Source organism: Pan paniscus, chromosome 18 (assembly GCF_029289425.2).
Source record: "Pan paniscus chromosome 18, NHGRI_mPanPan1-v2.0_pri, whole genome shotgun sequence".
In the NCBI taxonomy this organism is placed as follows: domain Eukaryota; kingdom Metazoa; phylum Chordata; class Mammalia; order Primates; family Hominidae; genus Pan; species Pan paniscus.
Window position 1 is genome coordinate 15,839,664 of NC_073267.2, and position 16,681 is coordinate 15,856,344.

Here is a 16,681-nt window from a genome sequence, read left to right on the forward strand (position 1 = left end):
GTATTTCTTGGAGGAGGTGTGTGCCTGGTACATAGTTGGCACTCAATTCATATTTTGTTACATAAAATGGTATTGGATATAAGGGTCTAGCCCATACCAGGTGCTCAATACATAATTTTTTAAATTTTATTTTAATAATAGAGATGGGATCTCGCTTTGTTGCCCAGGCTGGTCTAGAACCCCTGGGCTCAAGTGATCCTCCCACCTCAGCCTCCCAAAGTGCTGGGATTACAGGTGTGAGCCACCGCACCAGGCCAATCAATATTTGTTGAGTGAATAGTGAATAAATTAATGAACGAATGAGAGAGTGAGAGGCAGGAGCCCTTGCAAGATTGTGAGATACAGCCCATCTCTCCAGGGTCAGATGCCCCTCCCACCTCTGCATGCAAACACTCTGCAGCCCCAGGCAGGAGATGACACCAAAGCTTTTCTGGAAAACCCATGTGGCTTTGCTACTTACGAATCGTGAGGAGTTGTCGTTCTTCACTGTTTTGGCGTTGCCGAAAGCCTCCAGAATCGGGTTTGCTTGTAGAAGCTGCTTTTCCAGCTCTCCCTAAAATTCATTCACATCTAGTTATTGGAGAAAGCAACCTAGGTCCTGGCAGTTCTACCTTGGATGGATGTTGTCACAAAACTCTGCCCTTAACCCACAGGTTCTCTCCTATCTCCTACCTCCTCTTAGACCCTGATGCTAATGTTCAGATTTACAGGAGGATTTCAGAAGAGAAGCAACAGTCTGAGCTCTCTAATAGCTAGGACATCTGCTCCCTAGGAAGGTCACTTTTTTCAAGACTAGGGCCTGCTCATCTGTGCAACATCACTGCCACTCAAAGCCACTGCCTTGCACAATGTCGGTGATGTCATTTACATCATGATGAATGGTGCCTCCTGGAGTTGTGCAGTGCACCACCTGTCCCACTGTACATGGCAGTCGTGCTGCTGTTCATGTTTAACAAGCAGCCTTCTTCAAGCTAAACCACTACAATCCTCCTTCTAATTATTTTAGTGCAATTTTTTTTAAGTTGCAATTTTTCCTTTCTCAGGACTGGTTTTCTGAAGTCTTCTACAGCAGACAAGTAAGGAATGCACAAAACCCACCAGGAATCCTCTTAGCGGACTGCGGAATAAAGCTTCAAAGCAGGTTGCCTGAGCTCCATTCATTGGGTTAAAGGAAGCTGAGACTGTACACAGCCCACCGGCCCCCTCTGCCGGGATGCCTTTGCACAAACGCGGTCACGTGATTAATCATGGCAGGAAAGGGCCAATGTGGTAAGTTAAGCTGGGAAAGCAAATGAGCTGCTCTTGGCCTAGCCTAAAACATGGCGGCTGCAGTTGGGCCCCGAGGCCTCCAGGCCCTGGATTCTGGGAGTTTTTCTCCTTGTCCTCCCTCCTGCTTTCCCTTCCTTATTTTTCCAGGCAGCAGGGCTGGGCTGGACAGGAGCCGGGAAAGTGTCTAGAGGGGACAAGGATGGGCATGGCTTCCTCCTCATTCCTCCGCATGCTAGGAAGGCATCAGGGTACCTGGTCTACAGGACACAGCAGGAAGCTGCTATTTGTTTCTGTTTTGATTTGTCCACACATCCTCCTTTTTGTAGCTCCCAGAGAAAGATGAAGCAAAAGCCTCATCCGCATACAAATCTCAGCTACAAGTGGAATCACCACAGCTGAGACTGGTGGAAATTTACAAGGAGCACCACGGGCATTTCTTTGTTGGTGGGAAGACGACTAAAGCAATCACTTTTGTTCACATAAACTTGGGGTCTCCATGCTCTCTGAAAAAGGCTTCCTTTCTAGAATGGGGATTCTGGCAGGTAAGGTTGAAAAGTCTTGGCAAGAGAGCTTTAAATGGGGGGACCTGGTTCAAACCCTCAGTTTCATAGATGATGAAACCGTAGCCCCGAGAAGTTAACTGACTCGGCCAAGGTCACACAAAAGCAGATCCCAAATAAGAACTGTAATTCTCCTTCTGATCTGCAACACAGTCACCCAGGGTCTAACTAAGATGGATTGAATGATCTTTTCGGGAGCCAAGGAAGACACCTGTGGGTTTCTTCTAGGCCGGGACCCATACATCAGCCCCCCAAGCTCTGTGTTAGAGATGAGTTTACATATGCACAGGTCCAAGCAGGACCAGGTTATGCGTTGCGTAGCTGGGGCCTTACCGCGCCACCAAAGCTAGTGCATCGCGACCTCCAAGACTGTTTCTGGAGGCTTGAGTCAAGCAACCAGCATGCAAGAGACAGACACGCACTGCACACGCATGCACAGGGACACACTGGTGCACCAGGGACAGGGCTGAGGGAAGACACTTAGGGATGATGATAGGGAGAGAAGAGGGAGGCATGCCACAGCTGTGCCATCGACTGTCCATCGAGCCAGGGAAGCTTTGGGGCCTGACAGTCCTAAAACACTCAGCCAGATGGGACAGACGTCTCTGTCTAGGTTGTTCCAGTCAAGGGTACCAGGAGTGGATGCTTTGAAGGGTGCAGGGGTTCATTCTGAACTGGAGAAATCCATTTCAGGCTGGAGCGCAACCCTGGGGACTCCAATAGGCGTCCCGTGGGTGGTAAATGCACCCCCACACCCTTCCCTGGCATCAGACACCCACAGGATGGTATTTTGGTGCATTTACTGATTTAAGTTGTGAAACTCTAGGGCCTACCCCATTTCTACCACCAGCTACGGGACTCGGTGGGTGCAACAGGATCATGCAGATCTAAGTTCACTCCGTGCCTCCCCTACACACCAGGAAAACACTCTCAGTTACTCACGTAGGCAAAAGATGGGCCTTGCTGTGGTTGAACAACACAGTATAAAACAAATGTCAGTGTTATTTCCATCACATGGACATCAGGGGCTGGAGAACATATGACTTTGATCCCCCCAAACAGCCTGGAGTCTCCCAGACAGACTGGTCAGCTCCTTTTCCTTGATACTGTTTCTTTTCTCTCTGTTTAGCTGCAGGAATACGATCACAGCTCACTGCAGTCTCAACCTACTGGGCTCAGGCAATCCTCCTGCCTCAGCCTCCCAAGTAGCTAAGACTACAGGCATGCACACCAGGCCCAGCTAATTCTCTTGATTTTTTTTTTTTTTTTTTGGTACAGACAGGGTCTCACTATGTCACCCAGGCTGGTCCTGAACTCCTGGGCTCAGACCATCCTCCCACCTTGGCCTCCCAAAACACAGATTACAGGCATGAGCCCCCATGCTCAGCCATTCCCTCCTTTTTCTAATTTCTTAGAGATCCAGACATTTCAAAGGTTTTCATAATTACTGGGGCCACATTAGGCTCCTTAAAACAGTATCCAGTGAGACAATTTCTGAGATGTGTTTACGCATGCAGCCAAAACTAGCAGCACATAGTAGGCCCTTGATAATGATGAGTTGTTAGAAAGTATTATCTCCTGTGTTTACTCTTTAGGGAAAGGGAAGGCAGTGGAAACTGTGTTTAAACTGCCACACAGCCTCTGGGGCCATTGTTCCCACTCACTGTGGCTGGAAACCAACTTGCCAGAGACAATTCTAGGATGCTGAATCTTGAGTTTCCTGCATTTGTTTGGAGAAGGAAAGTTCTCCAAAGCCACGACCAGCGCCCATCCTAGATCTCCAAGGGCCTCCAGACAAGCCGGCCATGGTGGCTGCCCCAGAGTCCCCTCTGAGGACGCAAAGTGACATATGGAATGGCGAACACTGGAGACACCCCATGCCGTGGTCAGATCTCCATCCTACCATCTTCCCACCCACGAACCTGCAGATGGAGGCACCGGCCAGTCCTAGCGGCCCTACCACGTGCCCCCTCCTGTGGGATAGATGGGGCAAGGCTGACACACGAGGAGGAAGAGAAGGATGGGCCCTAGAGGTGATGACTCTAGAAACCTGTTCTTCTTTTCCTCCCAAGCTCTTAGTCATACCGTGTCATCATCTGTTTATGTGAGGGATTCTTTGACAACTACATGCTCTTCCACAGGTCCGGAAGCTCAGAGAAGAGAATAACAGCATCTCTCAGACTTATCCCCAAGTCCCCACCCCAAGTGGTTCCTGGCATACAGTAGGTGCTCAATCCACAGTTACTGAATGGCATTGCACTGAAGCCCACGGGCCGAGTGATACCAGCATCTCCATCCCAGGGACAGGGGGACACGTGGAGGAATCCGGGAACCCAAAAGGTACCTTAACCCCTGGGACGTTACAGAGATTCATGAAAGGAGTGCTTCTCAATCGAGGGCAACTGTCCCACCCCAGGGAACATCTGACAATGTCTAGAGATATTTTTGGTTGTCACAACTGGAGGGAAGGGGGCTGTCGGCATCTGGCGGGTCGAGGCCAGGGATGTTGTGAAACATTCTACGAGCCACAGGGAAGCCCCTCCAAGGAAGAGTTATCTGGTCCAAAATGACATCAGTGCCACCACTGAGAAGCCCCGACGTGGAGGAAGATCTCGCTATGGAAGGAAAGGGCTTATTCTCATTTCACGAAACGGGCCCCCTTCTGGAGGGATGCTTCTAGCTGAGCCAAGAAATCACCCACACTCAACAGGCCTGCTCGCCAAAAAGACGGTCCCTCTTTGAGTCTTCAGGGGAGGGGTAGTCAGATGGGGCCTGAGTTCTTGCAACGATGTTCTGTTTGTATCTCGGTTGGGCTGCAAGCTGGAGACCGGTTGGCTAAATCATGGCCTCTCATTGGGAACTGCCACTCACCGTGATACTTGTGTCTTTCTTGCCCTTGTGGGAGGAGGCCACCACGGCCAGGTACTGAATGACCTTCTTGGTGTTTTCGGTTTTCCCGGCTCCAGACTCGCCTCTGAAAGACACGGGAACATCATCTATGCACACGTTCCACGGTGACCTTTCCGCAGTTCCATGAGCCAGGCAGGACAATAATGATCATCACCACCATTTCCCAGAGGGTGAAACAGAGGCTCCCAGAGGGGAAGTAACTTGCCCAAGGCCACATCTCTGGTAGTGAGCGGAACTGGGTCCCCAGCCTAGGTCCAATGCCCAATCTATTCCTTCCAAGAGGACATAGAAAAGAATTCAGATACAAAGAGTGAAAAGGTGGGCCGGACGTGGTGGCTCATGCCTGTGATCCCAGCACTTGGGGAGGCTGAGGTGGGAGGATCATTTGAGCTCAGGAGTGTGAGACCAGCTCAGCAACACAGAGAGACACTGCCTCTAGAAAAAGATTTAAAAATTAGCCAGGCATGATGGCACATGCCTGTAGTCCCAGCTATTTGGGAAGTTGAGGCAGGAGGATCACTCGAGTCCAGGAGTTCAAGACCAGCCTGAGCAACACAGCACAACCCTGACTCTATAAAAAATAAGAAAAATTAACCAGGCTTGGTGGTGCATGCCTGTAGTCCCAGCTACTCAGGAGGCTGAGGTGGGAGGATGGCTTGAGCCCAGGAGTTTGAGGCCACAGTGAGCCATGATCACACCACTGCACTCCAGCCTGGGTAACAGAGCAAGACCTCATCTCTAAAAAAATAGAGTGAACAAGAAAACCTTAGTTTTCTTACATAGGTCCAAACAGGTTTATTTGGAATTATCTACTTTTTTTTTTTTTTTTTTTTTTGAGATGGATTCTCACTCTGTCCCCAGGCTGGAGTGCAGTGGCACAATTTCAGCTCACTGCAAGCTCCACCTCCCTGGTTCTCCTGCCTCAGCCTCCCAAGTAGCTGGGACTACAGGCACCCACCAGCACACCCGGCTAATTTTTTGTATTTTTAGTAGAGACGGGGTTTCACCATGTTAGCCAGGATGGTCTCGATCTCCTGACCTCGTGATCCGCCTGCAGACATCATTAGCATTGCTAGAAATGGAAAGACCAGGCACAAGGCAGCCTTCAAGAAAGGATGTAAGTGCCTCTGGAGTACCAGGACCTAAAGTTTAAGAAGCTCCCTTATGGAAAGAAAAATTTACCAAAAAACCGGTTATCCCATTGGTCACTGGGCAGATGCAAGCCCCTTTATCCTCTGAGGAATCCCACTCCATGTATCAGGAAGCTAGCTGATGATCTCAGCCAAGTATCTAAGAATAAACCCAGTTGAAGTAATTCACACTAAAGTGTAAATGACTGATATGTTTAGATCAGCACGACTTGGTTTGTTGTATCAAAAAAGTATGTCCTCCTGGAATATGAAGGTAGATTTTTTTTTTTTTTTTACCAAGATGGCTTTCGTGAACTAGCTGCCTGTTTTGGCCACCAGAAATCATCACAATGGAACAGCTCCATCCAGATACTGCCTCTATGTCCCACCACTCCTAGTGAAAGATAAGGACAGTGCCTTGACCAAAACTTCACTTGTTTATCATCTTCTTCTATTTTTCAGTTTACTTTTTTTTGTGTTTCCTTTCTTTGCCTTATCTCTCTTATTTTCTGAGCTCACTTAATACTCTAAAATATAAGAGAGGTTTTTTTTTTTAAGTTGGAAAAAGAATTTGTTCACCCCGAGGTCAGCCCAAGGTTCTCTGTGCTGAACCAGTGCCACCAAAGCTAGTACAGTCTCTGCTCTTCTTCCTAATTAGGAAATAAAGAAATTAATTTTCTCTGCCAAGGGCCCATTAATAACTTGGCTCATGGCTTAAAAAAGAAATAGAAGAAAAGAAAAAAGAAAGAGAAAGAAAAAAAAAGTGCCCCAAGTTGCTGTGCCTAATCCTACAGGTCCTACTGTCCAGAAATCAAGTGTCTGATGGCCAAGAATGATGAAACATCTTGCGGTGACTTTGTGTGGTCCCTTCCCTTCCTAGAGGCCTTCCTTCCCAATGGCCACATTATTTCACATGGCCTCAGAGGCAGTTTATGAAATGGGGACCATGAAGGCATTACCCCATTTCCCCAGAAGGGGAAACTAAGACCAGAATGTGTGTGTGTGTGTGTGTGTGTGTGTAAAAGAGGAGAACTGGCCAGGTGCAGCAGAGAACTGGCCACGTTTATAATCGCAGCTACTCAGGAGGCTGAGTTGGGAGGATGCCTTGAGGCCAGGAGTTTGAGAGAAGCCTGGGCAACATAGCAAGATCCCATCTCTTCAGACAGAGAAGAATTGGCATTTGTCATTGGGGGGATATAGGGGGAAGGGTCCCTTTGCTAATTGCTCTACGTGAATTATTTCCTTTATCCTCTTCCTGCTTCCATGTTATTATAGAAGGAAGAGTCTTGCCCAGTGGGTAAGCAATTTTCCCTAGGTCACACAGCAAAGAAGGGATACAGTCAGAATGGAAAGTCAGGTCTCTGATTCTAATGCAGTCAGAATTCCTTTTACTACATTTCACCAAGTTGTTCCATGACACAGACCCAACCCTCTAGGGTCTTGCTTTCTAAGGCCAGAAGAAGGGCAGGGAAAGGGGAATTGATATTTGTTGAAGGCCTGCACAGTACTAGGCTTTGGGCTCACAGATCTTTTCATTTACTCTACCCAGCAATCTAATGAGAGAGTTATTAATTATCCCCATCACCCACCTGGGGAAACTGAGGCAAAGAGAGGTTGAAGTAAATTGCTCCAGCCCACAATTGCTCCTGCTTTCACACAGATAGGAAATGGAGGAGAAGCAGGATTTGAACGTAGGTCCACTTGACACCAGGTCCCATGTTCTGCCTCCTACCCTTTTATTTTAACAAATCAGCAAAGAGAAAAGACAGAGTGAAGTCCCAGCCCCACTCCACCGGAATTCTGCCATATATTCCAGGAGGCTTTACTTGCCCCAATCAATGAACCAAGCCACTCAGTCATTCACACCTAAGTATGAATTACTTCAATCAGGCTAACGTCAGAACTTTGCTTGACTTCATTCTAAAGTGAAGGGGTTGGATTCTGATTAAAGCAAGAGAAAGGAGAGAAATTTTTGGATGTAGGAAACCACTTGCGTAGGTGGTCATGAACCTATTCAGATCCAAGACAAGAATCAGGACAGCGGTGTGCACAAACAACACGTGTGGATCACACTCTTCATGCTGACAAACCAGTGCTCCTAGACTGCTGCTGCTCACTTCTCCTTTCCCACAACAGTTCCTTCCTTTCCACCCTGGCCTTGAACCCCTCTCACCTCCTCCCTTTTACAACAAAGACATCACCGGGTGTGGTGGCTCACGCCTGTCATCCCGGTACTTTGGGAGGCTGAGGCGGGTGGATCACTTGAGGTCAGGAGTTCAAGACCAGCCTGGCCAACATGGTGAAACCCTGTCTCTACTAAAAATACAAAAAGTAGCTGGGCATGGTGGTGGGTGCCTGTAGTCCCAGCTACTTGGGGAGCTGAGGCAGGAGAATCCCTTGAACCCAGGAGGCAGAGATTACAGTGAGCTGAGCTCGTGCCACTGCACTCCAGCCTGGGCAATAGAATGAGACTCCATCTCAAAAAACAAAAACAAACAAACAAACAGACAAAAAAACCCCAAAGACATCAATGTGCCCTATCCGTGGCTATAGTCTCCCACTTTGCCTGGGATGGGGAGTGGGACATAAACTCTGGGCATCTACCCCTTCCCATGTAGCTGCTGGGCTCCACTGTATCCAAGTTCTGTTGAGAAAAATAAATTGCCCTGGGAGGTTCTGCCAAAGAAAACATCCCAAGCTCCAGGCTCGTGGGCGTCTGAAGGTTGATGTGCTTAGAGCTGGTCTAGAAACATTCATAGCTTGGCTTTTCTGACCCCTGACCTCTAGGGGTGAAGATGCCTTCCTGGTCTGAGCACCCTAAACTCCTTTCTTATTTCTTGGGGAATTTGGTACTGAGCTCCCTCTTCCTGGAGAAGGACCAGACTCATGACCACGTTATGGCCTCCTGGCCTTGTAACTACCCCAATGCCAAGTCCCTTTAATCAGTCCAGCCCCAGCAGCTGGGAAGAACCACCCAATGGCCACTTAATCCCCCAGCCAGGCTGGCTTCATGAGTGTGACCTGTACAGTCTCACAGGGACCACCCTGTGCTTAATACTCTAATATTGCCATCTGGAAATTCTTCCTAATTCTTTATAAATGCTCTGCATTTTCTTTTTTCTTTTCTTTTCTTTTTTTTTTTTTTTTTTTTTGAGACTGACTCTTGCTCTATTCCCCAGGCTGGAGTGCAGTGTGTGATGGTGGCTCACTGCAACCTCTACCTCCTAGGTTCAAGTGATTCTCCTGCCTCAACCTCCCAAGTAGCTAGAACTACAGGTGCCCGCCACTATGCCTGGGTAATTTTTATATTTTTAGTAGAGATGGGATTTCACCATGTTGGCGAGGCTGGCCTCGAACTCCTGACCTCATGTGATCTGCCCGCCTCAGCCTCCCAAAGTGCTGGGATTCCAGGTGTGAGTCACTGCACTCAGCCAGCATTTTCATTTTGCAAAATTCTACAAATTCTGCAGCTGGTCCTGGCTCCCAGGGTCGAATATTGCCAAGTCCATTGCAGCCTGTGGTTTGCCACTGGTAGGAAAGCCAAATTGTCTCTGATGAACCTCACAGCTATTCAGTCCCTGGTCTTTATGTGAATGGCAAAGCATCCTGGCATTTTGTACTGTACAACTCCTACACGTCCTGCAAAACCCCAGGCAGAAGCAACGCCTCTCTTACCCTATAGCATCAATTGGCAGAATAGCATAATGGGCTCCAGGGCCAGGTTGCTCAAGTTCAAATCCCTACTCTGCCAGTTACCTGTGTGACCTTAGGCAAGTCATTTAGCCTGTCCATACCTCAGTTTCTTTACCCCATTATAAAATGGGTATAATAAAAACACTTACCTTGTATGATTTTTTTTTTTTTTTGAGACAAGATCTCACTCTGTGGCCCAGGCTGGAGTGCATTGATGCAATCATAGCTCACTGCAGCTGAGAATTCCTAGGCTCAAGTGATATTCCTGCCCCAATCTCCCAGGTAGCTGGGACTACAGGTGCACACCACCACAGCTGGCTGATTTTTAAATTTTCTGTAGAGACAGGGGTCTCGCTATGTTGCCCAAGCTGGTCTCGAACTCCTGGTCTCAAGTGATCTCTAGCCTCAGCCTCCCAAAGTGCTGGGACTACAGGCATGAGCCACCATGCCTGACCTTTTATATGATTCTTATGAGGATTAAATGAGTGAATATTTATATAAAATGCTTAGAACAATGCCTGGTATGCCAAAATGTTAGTTATTATTACTTTTGTTTTTTGAGACAGAGTTTTGCTTCTTGCTCAGGCCGGAGTGCAGTGGCACAATCTTGACTCACTGCAATCTCGAACTCCTGGGTTCAAGTGACCCTCCCACCTCAGCCTCCTGAGTAGCTGGGATGACAGGCATGTGCCACTACACCTAGCTAATTTTTTGATTTTGTGGGGTCTCGCTAAGTTGCCCAGGATAGTCTTGAACTCCAGGCCTCAGGCAATCCTCCTGCCTCGGCCTCCTAAAGTGTTGGGATTACAGGTGTGAGCCACTGTGCCCACCTATTATTACTTTTATAACCACTGCTTCCACAGAAGTTATATATTGTTTGTATAATGATTTTCAGCATTCATCCTATCATTACAGTATAAATAATATTCACATTTTCCCACTGTTTAAGCTAGGAGTTAGCAAACTCTTTTTGTAAAAGGTCAGACAGTAAATATTTTAGACTTTGAGGGTCACGCATTCTTTGTCACATCTGCTCAGCTCTCCACTGCAGCACAAAAGCAAATACGTAAACAAGTGGGTGGGGCTGTGTTTCAATAAAACTTTATCTGGAACAGACAGACAAGGGCCTGATTTGACCCACTGGTCAAACTTTGTCCTTCCTTGGCTTGAGTCCCTTAGCACGTTCTCATCCATTTCATTTATTTATTTTATTGTTATATATATTTTTTGAGATGGGGTCTCACTATGTCACCCAGGCTGAAGTGCAGTGGTGCAGTCTTGGCTCAGTGCCAACTTTCTGCCTCCCACGCTCAGTGAACTGAGACCCTCCTGCCTCACCCTCCTAAGTAGCTGGGACTACAGGCACATGCCATCACGCTCAGCTAATTTTTGTGTTTTTTGTAGAGATGGGGTTTGGCCATGTTGGCCAGGCTGGTCTTGAACTCCTGAGCTCAAGCGATCAGCCTGCCTTGGCCTCCCGAAGTGCTAGGATTACAGGCATGAGCCACCGTGCTCAGCCTGTCATCCATTTTAGACGAAAGTTTAAACTCCTCCCCAAGGCCTGGAAGCACCCCCCTACCTCTCTCTAATTTTATGTGAAACCACCCTCCTCTTCTTACTTTAGCCCCCTGATCACACAGCTCTATCTCCAGCCAGGCCCATGGCCTCTAATTAAACTGATCATACTGGATGGATTACATGCTAGACAAAATACAACTCAGGCCTAAAAATTACATTTATTCAGCTTTCAGTTTCCTTCCTTTCTTGTCTTCCTTCCCTTCCTTTCCTTTCTTCCTGTCTCTGGGTCTTGCTCTGTTGCCCAGGCTGAGGTGCAGTGGTGCCATCATAGCTCACTTAGCCTCTAACTCCCAAGCTCAAGTGATCCTCCCTCCCCAACCTCCTGAGTAGCTGGGACTACAGGCGTGCACCATCCCACCTAGCTAATTTTTAAATTTTTTTGTAGTAATGGGGTCTTACTGTGTTCCTCAGTTTGGTCTCAAACTTCTGGCTTCCAGCCACCCTCCCGCCTCGGCCTCTCAAGGCCCTGAGTTTCCAGGCATAAGCCACCACACCCAGCAAATTTTCAGTTTCTTTTCTTTTTTTTTTTTTTTTTTTGAGACAGAGTCTCGCTCTGTCACCCAGGATGGAGTGCACTGGCACGATCTCAGCTGACTGCAAGCTCCGCCCCCCAGGTTCACGCCATTCTCCTGCCTCAGCCTCCTGAATAGCTGGGACTACAGGCACCCGCCACCATGTCCGGCTAATTTTTTTGTATTTTTTTTAGTAGAGACGGGGTTTCACCGTGCTAGCCAGGATGGTCTGGAACTCCTGACCTCGTGATCCACCCGCCTCGGCCTCCCAAAGTGCTGCGATTACAGGCGTGAGCCACCGCGCCCAGCCAATTTTCATTTTCTTTTTTTTTTTTTTTTGAGACAGAGTCTCGCTCTGTCACCCAGGCTGGAGTGCACTGGCGCGATCTCAGCTCACTGCAAGCTCCGCTCCCCAGGTTCACGCCATTCTCCTGCCTCAGCCTCCTCAATAGCTGGCACTACAGGCACCCGCCACCATGTCAGGCTAATTTTTTTGTATTTTTTTAGTAGAGACGGGGTTTCACCGTGTTAGCCAGGATGGTCTCGAACTCCTGACCTCGTGATCCGCCCGCCTCGGCCTCCCAAAGTGCTGGGATTACAGGCGTGAGCCACCGCGCCCGGCCAATTTTCAGTTTCTTAACTGCATAACCAAACAGTTGGCTCCAGCCTGGCTTCTCTTAAGCACCAACTACGCCTAAAAGCTCAGCCCTGCTGTCAACTTGTAGGTCCTCCAAGTCACTTTGGCTGAATTTCACAACAAGCAAAATAAAATTGAATACAGAGACTGAAGATGTTGGTGGTTCTGGGCTGACTGGATGCATTTGCAAATAAAAGTCATCGTTTTGGGATTTCCTCCCTAACAATGGCTAAGGCCTCCTTCTCCAGCACTGGCTGTGTGTGGGCAGTGTGCCAAGTCCTTGCTAACGCTGCATTCCAGGAGATGGAGATACACAACAGCCAAGCAAACAAATAATCAAGATAGTTTGTGGTGGAGATATCATTGCTACATCGGGGTGATGTGACTGAGAAGATCGAGGGGAAGGGAGGAGAGGGGAGGCTGTGGATGGGGAAGCCAGGGAGTTGCTGAGCCTTGAAAGTTACAAGAGAGCCCTGTGGGAAGGATGGAGGGAAGGATGGAGGGAAGGGTGGGCCAGGCAGGGTAAACAGTATGGACAGAGGTCCAAGGGAGGGAAATGCTGGGCCCAGGTATGAGACAGAATGGCTCCCAGCATGGCTGGAGGGCCACAACAGAGAGGGACAGCAGGAAGTGACGAGGGAAGAGCAGATCACACTCAGTCTTCCAAGTCACAGTAAGGAATCTGAGTTTTATTCTCATGGGTGCAGGAAACCATTTCAGGAGGGGAACGGGACTTTAGAACCAGTGTGGGGAGAATCAGAACTGCAGGATGGGCTGGGCGCAGTGGCTCATGCCTGTAATCCCAGCACTTTGGGAGGCTGACTGAGGTGGGTGGATCACCTGAGATCAGGAGTTTGAGACCAGGCTGGCCAACATGGAGAAAACCCATCTCTATTAACAATACAAAAATTAGCTGGGCATGATGGCATAATACTCGGGAAGCTGAGGCAGGAGAATTGCTTGAACCCAGGAGGCGGGGGTTGCAGTGAGCCAAGATCGCACCACTGCACTCCAGCCTGGGCAACAGAGTGAGACTCTGTCTCAACAAAAAAATCAACAACAACAACAACCAACTGCAGGATGGGCCAGGCTCAGCGGCTCATGCCTGTAATCCCAGCACTTGGGAGGCCGAGGCTCCCCAGGTCACCTGAGGTCAGGAGTTCGAGACCAGCCTGACCAACATGGCAAAACCCTGTCTCTACTAAAAATACAAAATTAGCCAGGCATGGTGGTACATGCCTGTTATCCCAGCTACTCGGGAGGCTGAGGCAGGAGAATCACTTGAACCTGGGAGGTGGAGGTTGCTGTGAGCCAAGACCACGCCATTGCACTCTAGCCTGGGCAATGAGAGCAAAACTCCATCTCAAAAACAAACAAACAAACAAACAAACTGCAAGATGGATACTGGATTGCAGGAAGGATTTTTAAAAAATAGTGAGCACTTTCACTACAATAGCAGTTGATCCTTACAAAGTGCTCACCATGGGGCAGTGGCCTGTTTCTCAGTTCTTCACATGTAGTGACTCATTTCATCCTTCCAACAACCCAATGGGGTGCTTATTGTTCCCATTTTACAGATGGGGAAACTGAGGCTCAGAGAAGTGAACTGACTTATTTCCTGGAGCATACAACTAACTAGACGATGATGGGGCCAGAATTCAAACCCAAGGGGTTAGGTTCTGGAATCCACACTTTATGACAGCATGCTAATGAATATTTATTCAATGAATAATGAGTGAATATTCTTATAATGTATATTTATTGAAGGAAGGAAGCAAGCAAGCAATGGGAGCAGGGAGCTTAAGAGACTGCTACAGAGGCCCTGGTGAGAAGTGACGGGACCCTGAACTAGGAAGAGGCGGTGGAGTCAGAGGAATGGACAGAGATAAGAAATATTCAGCATCATACTGTCCAAGGCAGGAACAGCTATCTAAATTAACTAAAATCTTAAAAATTCAGTTCTGCAATATACTTGCCACTTTTTAAGAGCTCAATTAAGTGAACTTTTAAGTGAACTTTGTGCTCATCACAAAGTTCTTTTGGATAGCACCGTTTTAGATGAAACAGCACCTGCTGATGGCATGGGTGCTGGAAATGAGAGCAGGGTGGCCTCTTCTTCATCTTCACAGCCTCTCCATAAGCTCAGCTCAGAGAGGTCAAGTGACCCATGCATAGCTACATAGCTACGAAGCCATCTGAAAGTCCTACTCTTTCCTGCACCTCTCTGTTACCACACTTAATTCATTCACTCAACAGAGGGCAGTTGAGCTACACTATTTTGGTTCCTGGGGAGATGACATGTGGCTCACACATGGGTTCGGCTCCTAGGGGATCAAATGCCTCTGTGGTCAGCTGAAAAACAGCCCCCACAAGAATGTCCATGGCCTATCCTCAGAATCTGTGAATATGTTTGCTTGAGATGAGGAGACTGTCTTGGATCATCTAGGTGGGGCTAATATAACCACAAAGGTACTGGGCCTTATAAGAGAGAGGTAGGGGGACCAGAGAAAGAGATTTGAAGATACCATGCTGCAGGATTTAAAGATGGAGGAAGAGACCATGAGCCAAGGAATGCAGGTGACCCCTAGAAGCCAGAAAACTAGGAAACCAAGTCGGCAGGTTGTTTTAGCATTTATATCCTCATAGCTAGGTAGCATTATATCTCTAGATCCAAACTATTCATTGTCAAACATCAAATATGTACATCCTACCATGGAATATGAGAATTCAGTTCCCATCTAATCCTCTTCCCTTTCCCCACAGAGCCAAGTCCATCACAGGTAGTTATTCTGGTTAGATAAATACTCCAAACTTGCACAGCTGGGCTCCTTAGTCCAATGTGATTACTTCTCCTTCCATCCCAACTTTTGGTTTTTCCTGGAGTTTATAATTGCCTTTGTTTTATTGTTTCCAGGTTTTCTATCTATATCAACCCCAAACTTATTAATTGTTTCAATCTTCTCTCAATACAGTTCATTGCCATCCTACCATCCATCACCATCTGAAATTCTAATTACTAGTTTTTAATTGTCCTTCCAGATAATTTCATGCAAATAGGAAACATATGCACGTCCATGCAATCCTGCTCTTTTTAAAGACACACACGGTTACATTATGCATATGCTAGTTTGCCCTTGTGTTTTCCACTCAACGGTATTATCTATAAAGAGCATTCTCTCTGAGCATAAATAGATCAGCCTCACTCTTTGTAGTGGCTACCTGGAAATGCTATATTTTATTTAAATAACCTCTGTTGATTATAGCTTTAGTTGCTTCCAGACCTTCAAATATATATATATATATAAATATATTAAATATAATACATATTATATATTATGGAAATATATATATGCACAGTCTATCCTCATTATTTATATATTCTATATTTTCAAATTCACCGACCTGCTGAAAGTTATTGGTAACCCCAAAATCAATATTCATGGCACTTTTGTAGTCATTTGTGAACATGTGCAGAGTAAGGAAAATTCGATTCCCCCCATGCACACGTTCCCAGCTCAGGTTGAACAGGGGAATGCTCTACCTTCTAGTTTCAACTCTCATACTGTAAACAAGTGTCCTTTCTGTAGTGTATTTAGTGCCACCTTTTTTTGTATTTTTGTGGCTTTTTGTTAGTTATTTTGCAGTTTAAAATGTCCCCTCAGATGTGCTCCCTTCGGCAGCACACATACAAAAATGTCCCCAGCATAGTGCTCAAGTGTTGGCTCATGTTTCCAAGCACAGTAAAGTTGTGATACCCATTATGTAATAAATACACATCAGATAAACTTCATCCAGGCATCAGCCACAGAGCTGCTGGCTGTGAGTTCAGTGTCAATGAATCAACAATATATATTAATATATGTTACTTGCATATAAATACAATAGTGAAAACTCTCTCAATGATTCTAAAATTGAGTTACTATCTTCTGCCTATGTACCTAGGTCTTCAAAGAAACAGTGATACCAATCACCAAATATGGCACTGATGTGTTTGTGGCTTGATAAATGTGAAATAGTAAAGTGACAGTTTAACATCTTCCCTATCAACACAGATGGCTGTTATGCAATTAGATAAGATTCTGCATATAAAATCTTTAGTTCAAGTCCCGGCACAGAGTACATGTTCAATAAATGCTAGTTTTTTAGAAGGAGAAGAGGTATGGAACCAAATGATAGCAGGTGTCATGAAGAGTTTAAGTTTGCCTGCCTCCGCAGAAGACCATATATCACAAATGTTTAGTGAGCATCTACATGGTGCCAGGTATAAAGAGAGGCACTTGGAACCATGAACAAATCAAAGATCTCTGCACTCATGGATCTTTTCTTTCATAGGGTGGATCTCGACTACAGATTTAAAAAAAAACAACAACAATAAAAAGCAGTTCCACTTAC

At 46.8% G+C, this 16,681-nt stretch overlaps 1 protein-coding gene across 6 annotated transcripts in view; it reads right to left on the reverse strand.

Annotated features, from left to right (window-relative positions):
* Nucleotides 1-16,681, reverse strand: part of MYH11 (myosin heavy chain 11) — a 154,395-nt gene that overhangs the window by 78,759 nt on the left and 58,955 nt on the right. For 4 of the 6 annotated variants that reach the window (XM_055099355.2, XM_055099357.2, XM_055099360.2 and 1 more), the window contains 3 exons: nucleotides 4,701-4,803; nucleotides 2,772-2,792; nucleotides 461-553 (listed from right to left, as the gene is read on the reverse strand). In XM_055099355.2, coding sequence (XP_054955330.1) covers nucleotides 461-553; nucleotides 2,772-2,792; nucleotides 4,701-4,803 — 217 coding nt within the window. The remainder of the gene's footprint in view (nucleotides 1-460; nucleotides 554-2,771; nucleotides 2,793-4,700; nucleotides 4,804-16,681) is intronic. The other 2 variants (XM_055099356.2, XM_055099358.2) reach the window with 1 other exon arrangement.